Source organism: Anser anser (assembly GCF_964211835.1).
Source record: "Anser anser genome assembly, contig: HAP1_SCAFFOLD_118, whole genome shotgun sequence".
Lineage (NCBI taxonomy): Eukaryota > Metazoa > Chordata > Aves > Anseriformes > Anatidae > Anser > Anser anser.
Genome location: NW_028153816.1, coordinates 174,057 through 184,141, shown reverse-complemented (window position 1 = coordinate 184,141; position 10,085 = coordinate 174,057). Strand labels below are relative to the sequence as shown.

Below are 10,085 nucleotides of genomic sequence, written 5' to 3'. Positions count from 1 at the left end.
GACATTTAGAGTCAAAGTTAGAATTAGAATCGTATTTTAAAAACAATACAACCACGCTCAAAATCAATTACGGTCACACACAATGGGAAACAACCCAGTACTGCCCTGAAGAAGTTACCCAGCGGGTCACTCGCTTTCTTGAAGCCTACCACTGACCTTCATAGGCATCTCTCTGCTTTAGCTTAAGACTAGTTAAGACTACACTGTCTTGAAATCTGGCTTCACATCTCCCCTCAATTACATACAAACGGTGAGTAGAGGCATTTTGGACACATTCTGTAATTTTTTTTACTTATTTTTTGAAAGAGAAAAACACTAATTTTTAACTCTTTCTATGGAGTTCTCATTTTCGCCAGTGAAAAATCACTATGTTGTTTTTAAATTAAGTCACCCACTTCAGCCATCTTCCCTCACCAGCTGCAAAGCTGGGGGTATCTGCATTGATCCAGCTCCGTACTAATACATTTCACAATCAGTTCAATTTATGCGACAGGCTGGAACCTGGGCTGAGACCTCTGAAGTGCCTGTAAACCAATCCTGCAGACAGCCGCTAACCCATCAACCGTACCTGGGAATCGTGTTGCTTAAAATATTCCATATATGCAACGTACTTTTATTCTGTACAAGATTCACAGAGGCTAGGATGGAAACAACAGGAAAAAAAGGACCATACCTGGTTTCTCAGACTGACAGGCTACACATTTGTTATCTTCCGTCTTATTTGGTACAAGGCATATTCCACAGTCCCAAGAGCCTTTCGCCTTCTTAAATTTGTCTTCAAAGCCCAGAGTGGCTGTTGTGTCAGTGCTGCTCGAGGAGGATGTCACTGTCACCGAGCTGTCTGTGACCACTGGTCATGTCAGAGCAGGCATTACTCCCGTTCCAGGTTTTGGTGTCTCACATGCTATACATTTTGTAGCTTCCGGTTTGTTTTGGACAAGACATGTATCACAATCCCACGTTCCAGGTACTGTTTTGAATTTGTCTCCAAAGCCCAGCATCCCTGCTGGGGGCGCTGCTGGCTTTGAGGTGTCGCATTGACTTGAACTTACTGTCTGTTTCATACTCTCAACTGTTGACGCTTTAGTAGCTTGACAAGTTACACATTTGTCCTTCATGTCTTTGTTTTGCAGAAAAGGGTCACATGTATCAGATTGCCAGTACGATGCTTGTTTAGAAGTCTCTTTACCTGCAGAAAAAGTTGTTATTGCAGGCCTAGTATAAACCACTGTGCTTGTTGTAGGTTGTGCAGACGTAGAAGAGCGTGTTTTCAACAATCCAAAGTCTAGGAAGCAAGAAAAAAAAGTCTTCCTGTTAGCGCAGCACCTCACTACATGTAACTAAGTGACTTTACTAGAGGGCAAAAATTTCAACCCAGGTGCCAATGGTTACAACTAGACATTCAGACCGAGCGCAACAGGAAGTCCCCAGAAATCTTATCTAAACGGATGAAATTTCATCTGCTGCACTGGGTCACAACAGAACATTTCGTTAAAGCTTCATTTAACTCTTTGTTTCCAAGCAAGCTTTAAATCAACATTTTCACTGGTCGATACAAGTACAAACAGACAGTAGCTGACTGAAATCTGACAGTCCAACGTGGAATGGAAATAATACAATTTGATTAAGACGCGATGCCCAATCGAATCAGATTTCTAAAGCTCCTCCTTCCGTAGCAGATGACTCAAATCTACTCCAGTAACTGTACAGAAGTTTGTACTCGGAGCAGCAATCCATACGGTATTTTCCCACAGATGCTGAATATTAATTAAATAATAAAAACTCAAGACAATTGAACAACTGTCTAATTTTCTATAATTAGGACAACTCCTTATTTAAAAGGTGGCAATTTTAACAGAAAAGACAAGCTACTAATACAGAAAGACTAAAGGAAATGCATCTTAAACAGCAGCTCAAGTTGCTTGTAAATCTACCTTGAACATAGTTGTTTTGTGGTTTGTTTGTTGGTTTTTTTTAATCAAAAATGAAGTCTTTGAACAATGTGGATTTAGATTCTGCTTCTTTTAAACCGATAAAGAAAGTGAATGTCACTTCACTCAGAGGTCTTTCCTTAAACAAAATGCACAATGTATTTTCTCTCACTTAGCTCTTTCCAACAGAGAAATGTGCTGCCTTCTTAACAAGTATGTAAGTTAGAAGAAGACTTTTGGAAAAAGATCAAATTCAATAAAGCCCTTTTTCTTAAAAGATATCTTTTCCACAGACACACTTTATGAAACTGTTGAAAACAATTGCAATTGCTTAAAAACAAAATTCAGAAAAGGGTTTTTAACGTAAAACACTCCACTTCTGTTTGCAGTTTAAATTTTAATCCACAGGAGCCATTGTAAGCTAAGGCCCAAAGATTCGCAGCTTTCGCCATGTATTTGGAACTGAAGCTCTTTCCTATTCTTTCTTCACCTGGGCTGAAGGTGGGACAGGAGTGTTGAGCTTTACAAACATTTCCTTTTCAATTCCACAAATTGTATTTACTTAAAATGAAACACCGATTATCTGGCTAATTCTCTTAGTACCTCATTTACAATTACATCCTAACACGTAAAGGAGATGCAACCCATCTGCTTTTCATCTTGCAGTTTTACTTCCAGCAACAAACACCACTTAGAATAGAAGGGGGCAGATGCACCCTAACAAACGCAGCGCTTAATGTAATGCTCTCCTACATTCATATTTATAGCAGATACTCTATTAACCATAAGTCGTGTGTTGGTTTTTTTTTAATAAAAAATGCTAGCGTATTTTTTGCAGCATCTTTTTAAAAGGAGTTCATTATCTCACCAGGATTTTTTAGAACGTCTAAGACGCTTCCTTCCTTTAATACGTGGGCAGTGGTGAAGGGACCACCAGCAAAATCTTTGACCTCCTCTTTCTGTGTGTTGATGTTGGTTGAGGTGGTGGTGTCTTTTGAAACAAAAGAAAACAAAACCAGCTTTCACAATGTGACCTAGTTAGAGCAGATTATACTCACTTTTGTTAGAAACAAGAATTTCCAGCTTCATGCTTCTCACATAAGAATCTTCACAAATTCTACTTACTTTGCAATGCTTTATGATTACAAGCAAAACAAAAAGCAACAAAACAAAACAAAAATTATAAAAGCAGATCTGTCACTGGAAAAATACTGCAGAAGTCCAACACTGCCTGGAATTGCTAGCATGCGCAGACAGGACAGATTGAAGATTTAATAAAGAAAAAAAGGAAAATCAGCACTTCAGATCTGAAGTGCTAAAGTTTCAGTTACCTAGGGTAAGAAAGGGCGTCACTGGAGTACCACTGGGTCCAGAAAGTTCTGCCGATTTTACAACGGGAACACTAAATGTAAACCCAATCTGCTATGAACAAGAGAGGTTTTTCAGATTCTCAAGCCACAGGAACTCCAATCGAATGCACACACAAAACCAAATCTGAAAGCTGCTCTTCACATTTGTAGCACGCATGCTGAATGACAAATTATAAGCCAGAAGCCTACATACTTTTCTCCATCAAGGCAGATTCTGCTTTAGTGTTCTGCAACAGCCTACTAAATGCCTAAGAAAAAAAGTCAAGCTCCTTTATTATTTTACTTACAGAAGACGTAGGTAGCACTTCTGCCTCAGTAGATTTCACAACTGGAGATGAAAACGCAAACTCAGGACTGCTAACAGTACTTGTTGGTTGTATCTGTATTTTCAAAAGAATTAAAGGTTTATATTTAAGAGCAACAACTACCTGAATTCACTATCCAACAGAAGTCCCGCAGTGACGTCGAAAAACCTGATGTTTGAGTTATTTTGCAGATAAAAGTAATAATAAAACACAGGGAAGTTTCCAAGTGGGTATAGGACAATATCTTCAAAACCAAATTCCAGAAACTGAGAGGAAAAGCTGGAGATGCTACTTAGGTCTAAATGCACGGAAAAGCAAGCCAGGAAGCTGAAGAACGGCAAACTCAGCCCAATGATACTCCAAGAACTTCAGCAAACACCTCAACATGTTAAAGCAGCTGTCTACTTCAAACCGTACAAAAAATATTTCAAGTACTCTGGAACAGATTAATGTTTATTTTATTGCAATAATATGCCAATTATTGCACCCTAGGCTCATTCTATGTGAGGCTCATATGACCACGTTACCTCTAATTTAATAACTTAAATAAAGTTGTGGTTTAACCATTGCAGGCAACTAAGCACCACACAGCCACTCGCTCACTCCCTCCAAGTGGAACAGGGAAAAGAACCGGAAGTAAAGAAGTAAAGTTGTTAAATTTGAGGTAGCATTAATGACTCATCGCATGTAATGGCTACCTGGAAAGACAAATGCCATAACCCTGTACATACTCCCCACTCCTTCCCCTTCTTTCCCCCAGCATTTATTGCTGAGCACGATGCTAAATGGTGTGGAATATCCCTTCGGTCCTCTGGGCTCCGCTGTCCTGGCTGAGTGCCCTCCCAGCCTCTTGTGCATCCCCGACCTCCTCGCTGGCAGGGCAGCGTGAGAAACAGAAAAGGACTTGTCACTGTGTAAGCACTGCTCAGCAACAGCTAAAACACCAGTGCCTTACCAACACTGTTTTGCTCACAAATCTGCAACACAGCATCATCTACTACGAAGAAAATTAACTCTACCCCTGCCAAAACCACTATAAATAACTTGGCATAAAGTCCACACCCCCCTTCCCCCGCAGACTTCCACAGCATTTGAAGCAGTTATACAATCACGTTAAATGGGAGTTGGCAGGCTCTAAGACTGAGAGAAGCAGAATCAAAACATTTATGCCTTTTTCCCCAAACTGGCATACAACCCCAATTCATTCAGCTGCGTAGAAACTAATATTTGTTAGTTTCATGAGCACCACAGAAAAAGTCAACTCGCAATAAAGCAGTATACTCATTTTAAACATTATTTATAGCATAAAGATTTACCTTGCCCGCCGCCGTCGCTGCTGCATCTGCCATGCCTGCCGCCTCCGTTGAATTTGCCACGCTTGTCGTTGCCGCTGTTGACCTTGATATGTCCTTTCTCATCAGCAGGTATGGCATGCCCGCCGCCATTATTGGACATGTCAAGCCTGAGGGCACTGTTGAACACGTTATGCCTGACGTCGCCGTTGTATATATCATGTCCTCCACCTCCTCCTCTGATAGATCTGTCAAGTCCTCCACCTCCGATGGATCTGTCATGCCCTCCACCTCTGATGGATCTGTCATGCCCTCCACCTCTGATGGATTTGCCATGCCCGTCGCAGCTGCTGGAGTTGCCGTGCTCATTGCTGCTGTTGAAACAGCGCTCGGTGACGCTGAGACAGCGCTACTACCAACGAAACTGGAATTGAACTGAGGCAGCGATGCAGCACTGATGGGTAGGGGTATTTTCGGTAGCACTGGTTCCTCCACTTCCTAAAGTTGCAAATTTTAATTTTTCTTATACAAGACATACTACTTTCTCACCCCATCCCACCCAATTTATTAACAAAATTAAATAGAACAAAAATCCATACAAATTAAGAGAAAGCAAGTTTCCAGAAGAAATCCCGATCTCCCCACCTCTGTCTACCACGTCATTTTAATTTATGGCAGGCCTGCTTCCACATTATACTCTATTCAACAACTGTACAGCAAGAACACTGAAAGTTAACTCAAAACCTGTGCGGAACAGAGATGCACAGATCACATTTTTTTTCTTTCTTCTCTGTACTTTAGTCATCAAAGCTCTAGAGAAGCATCATCCTTTCTAACTACCCTCGCATGGCTTCAATTAAGAGTACACTCTCAAGACAAGTGAGAAAGTGTTCCTCTTGCAAAATTAGGCAGGATAGCTGCCAAAGTTTCTAAAGTCACTACAGCAGTGAACGTGGAAAAAGGTAATGTTTAAAGAAGCAGGTAGGTTCAAAAACCAAACTAAACACAAAAAGCACCAAAGAAAGTCAGACTAGCAGCACTGAAGATTGTGTTCTGGTAAATACAGTCTATACCATGTATCAGGATGCAAATATAAAAATCAGAAGAGAGCCTCTTAACAACTTCAATTTTCATCCCTGCCACTTACTTTATTTGATTACTAAGATTGGATGAGTTATGTTTTAAATGGCATAGGAAATCTGACCGAAATTTGTACAGTACTATCATGATCTACTTAGAAATGACTAGGCAGGGATGTAAGTTGGTACTACTGATATTCAGTGCATCCTGTAGCTTACATCTGTTTCACAGTTTTGATTTGAAAAGTTTATGGAACTTTTGATATTTGGACCATTATTTTATTTGTGTTACAGGAATAAACAACAGTGTTTACGATTTCTTTATATTGCATCATCCTGAAGTCCCATTTAATGATTTGAAACTTAAATTAACTTAAATACTTAATATTAACTTAATATTAATTAAATACTTAATATTAACGTAAATACTTAAATTAACTTACAGGCAGCTTATATAACATCCAATAAAAGAAAAATTAATCTGAATATTCATGGTCATAGTTTTATGGAATAGATTTTTCCTATTAAAATGAGAAAAAAACTCTCTCACAATGAGTTTGGTGAGTATCAAAAACTGAGTCATCGTTAGCAGACATGCAGAATGCTGTCTTCTACTACTCTTTCAAACTCTTGGCCTGTATCTTTCTGTATGACTTAAATATGAAACCAAAAATTAAGCTTTTTTTTTTCTTTTTATACTTGGCACTCGTTTCAAGTATCATTCCTGTAGAAAAACTATACAAACCTTCACCAAAACATTACTTCTCTTCTTAGGACTCATTCATTCAATTGCTAACGAGAAATGTTATAGTTTGAAGAATCTCCAAGGTAAGAGAATTAAAAATTTCAAAATTACATAAGCAAAGTTCAGGTATTCAAACACAGGAAATCAATTGGAGCCTGCTCTGAAACCCACAAGAAAACAAAAACAATGCAAAAATAAAGCGGTATTGTTATAATTTACTATGATGCAATAAAACTGACACACTTAGCTAGTTACTTCAGTAAGCTCAGTGACAGCAATTAATTTAAGAGTCACTTACCTGTTCTTGTACAGCTCTTGATAAATAGTGTATTCCTCTTTCCCTTCTCATTTTGCCGCCTCCGCTACTCACTCCTGAAGACAGACCATTGGACGCAGCAGTACTGAATTTGTAGCTGGTCACATTGCTAGCACACGACAGTACAGAAGTTGGGGGAAACAAGAGAAAAAAAAATCACCAGCCAAATTTTTTTTCAAGATATTAGAGCTGTTATTAGTCCTAGAATTGAAACCCGCTGATCAGAAAAAAACTAAAGCTGTCTCACAAGTTGCTAAACGCTGGTAAATACTTGATGTTCTAAATAGGAAAAACTTTATTAACAGCAGCAATGAAAAGGACATACATAAGTGCACCGTTCACATGGGAACAATGACTAAGCCAGAAGACCTGAAATAGAAGAGCTGATTTAGATTGTTATTTTCCAGTGCTTCCTTTAAATAGGACTGGTTCTCTGATTCTGCGATGCACGTGTATCTTTTGCAGGGATATAAAAGAACAGCTCACAAAAATACAGAAAGAGTGCACATATGCACACATACACATGGGAAACACTGCCAACAGCTCTGATAGAATAGGGACGCCTTAGACTTGTGTGGCAAGGTAATATGGCCTAAGCTTCAGAAGCAGCTCTGGCTTTCATGTGGCCATCAGCAGGAACAGCAGAGGTGTTTGGGTATGCCAACATTCCAGAAGTCTTTTCAGACATGAATACAGATCCCTTTTGTAAGGCATACAAAGGCGTTTTTCTGGTACTTAAAAAAGCCTAGCTCAAAACCAGAAAGATATCCTAATCCAAGAGCAAATGGGGAAAAAATAACCCAAACCAGAAGTGGAATAGGGAATAACTCTAACAAAAGTACTATGGCAAGAAAATGAAGTATGCCTGGAAAAACTGTGACCTCAAAGCTTATCTTGCAGCCAATCAGTCAGTCAGTACAAAAGTGCATTAGATCGCACTGGAAGACACCAGGTCAAACTCCCACAATACTGAGGAGGAGAACTGGTCTAAACTTGTCAAATACTTGACAACAGCCTGCTTAGCACTGTAACTGCATAGAGGAAGACAGATCCCTAAGGCAGATGCTCAGACTTTTCTCTAATCCAAACTGTCAATCCATTAGAATTCTGAAAAAAGTCTTACATCAAAATAGATCTTCATTCAGACAACTATCGCTTGCCCATAACAGCCCATATTCCTCTTTCTGTTAACACCTGTGAGCTTCAAGGGGGCAAAGACAGTTGTCAGCCTTCAAGCAAGTCTAATCTACAATTGGACTCAGGATATAAAATATATATATATATACACACACACGCATAGATATATAGCATTGGTGGGCCAGAGATTTACTGAGTATTCCAACTCAACTGTCCAAAGGGACTCTTGCCAGCAGATCAGTGTGGTGCTCCTGCTCCAGAACATGGCACCCAACAGAGACCAGCATCACAAAAAACACTACCACCACTACCTACTCTACAAACAAAAGGTAGGGCACTGCAATAAACTTTGTGAACGAAATCGAAAGCAGTGTGAGTTTTCTGTATCTCCTTCCTAAATGGAGAAGTAGAAAGGAGTTCTAACAAAGACAATTTAGAACAGTTTGAAAAAAACATAATTAAAACCCAGCACCTGATTGCACCTGTACCAGAACCTTAAAGCCAGTCGCTTCCACCCCTAAAAAGGTGGTTGTTGTGAAGTCCAACTTTTAGATGCCAAAACAAAGTGTTGAGTTCTTTCTGCAAGCCAAAGAATGCCCATGGTCACATAAGAATTGCTTGGCAGATGAGCATAGAGTCAACAAAATTCCCTGCTACTGTTCTTTGAAAAGAGCGACTCCCTAAAAACCGAGTGCAAAGTCCCTTAACTCAAGCATTATTACCCAAAACACCATTTGCCCAGAAGGAAAAGCCATCAATATTATCTGGAGGATAACTCATTTGACCTAAACCAAGAAAGCAGTATAACACAAAGCAGTCTCCTCAAGAAGAAATTCAATTAATTCTGCTGGATTTTTTTTATTTTAGAGATGAGTTAGCATTTGGCCTCAAATGATTCTAAAGAACACATGGTCTTCATGTGAACTCAAAGCAGACAATTAACTTCATCATGAAAGGAGTATTAAAAAAAAGAATAATAAATCATAAATCTTCCTCCATGTTTTTGCTTAAAAAATAAAGAAAAAAACACATCAATAAACATCCTCCTGAACTGTAACTCACTTCCCCTACTTCACCTTCTAAAGAATGCTTCAGAAAGAATCATCCCATTAGGACAGAGCTTTCAAACTGCAAGCAATTAAATAGCTAAAACTAATAGCTTTTCCCCTAGGGAACATTAAGAGGGACAAATTATTTTGTTATAAGTAAACTGAGTTATAAACCATGAAATATCTGTCAAAGCAAAATTTGTAACGCTACAGATTTAGTTAAACTACAAAATGAGCCATATTTCCTGTAGAAGGAAAAAATAAGGCCTCCAATAGCAAAGATCCTTTCTGTGGATACAGCATTATAACGTGCTTCGTTTCCCATCTTCGTATCCTTCTCAGAAGATAAACTTGGGATAAAAAGCGGTGTATCAGTACTTTTATTCTTGCTCATCTTCCTTCCTTTCATAAAAACAACAATTTTCTCAAAGTTATATTGATCTTCAAACACAATCCAGACTTTGCAGCTGCCTCAAAATACAAAATTTTCATTGGATTTCCCATTCCTTTTACTGAGAACTGTCACCACCTTTCAGGTGCAGACCGTACTGAAAAAGGAGATTTCTTTCTTTCTTCAAGTAAGTTTTAAATTAATAGATGTCATACCTTTCAGATGGTTCTGCTCGCTGTTCTGCAGGCAAAGTCTTCTCTCTCATCCCCTGCAAGTTAAGTTTAGTTCAAGACTTAGCTGAATATGTACAGAATACACAAAGTACCAACAACCACTTCATGTGTTTTTTTGTGGTTTTTATTTTATTTATTTATTTTTAATTTTATAGCCCTGAATACACCTCACCTACTTAACGTTGTTCCCTAATTCAGCATTGTGGGTACAGTTCAGTTAAATTTTGGGGCTAAAGT

General features: G+C 38.9%; 1 protein-coding gene across 1 annotated transcript; it reads right to left on the bottom strand.

Moving 5' to 3' along the window:
* Positions 1-4,849: 4,849 nt before the first annotated feature.
* Positions 4,850-9,876, bottom strand: LOC310891413 (uncharacterized protein). Its single transcript, XM_083853675.1, has 3 exons — positions 9,831-9,876; positions 7,021-7,147; positions 4,850-5,396 (listed from the first exon to the last, which is right to left on the bottom strand). Exons 2-3 carry the CDS (start codon positions 7,069-7,071, stop codon positions 4,893-4,895), a joined length of 555 nt encoding a protein of 184 aa, XP_083709801.1. The 5' UTR covers positions 7,072-7,147; positions 9,831-9,876; the 3' UTR covers positions 4,850-4,892.
* Positions 9,877-10,085: the final 209 nt, after the last annotated feature.

Coding starts and splice junctions, on each gene's coding strand:
- LOC310891413 (XM_083853675.1), bottom strand. CDS start 7,071: ATGAGAAGGGAAAGAGGAATACACTATTTATCAAGAGCTGTACAAGAA. Junction 5,397..7,020: donor CAAGAGCTGTACAAGAACAG/GTAAGTGACTCT, acceptor TTGCAACTTTAG/GAAGTGGAGGAACCAGTGCT.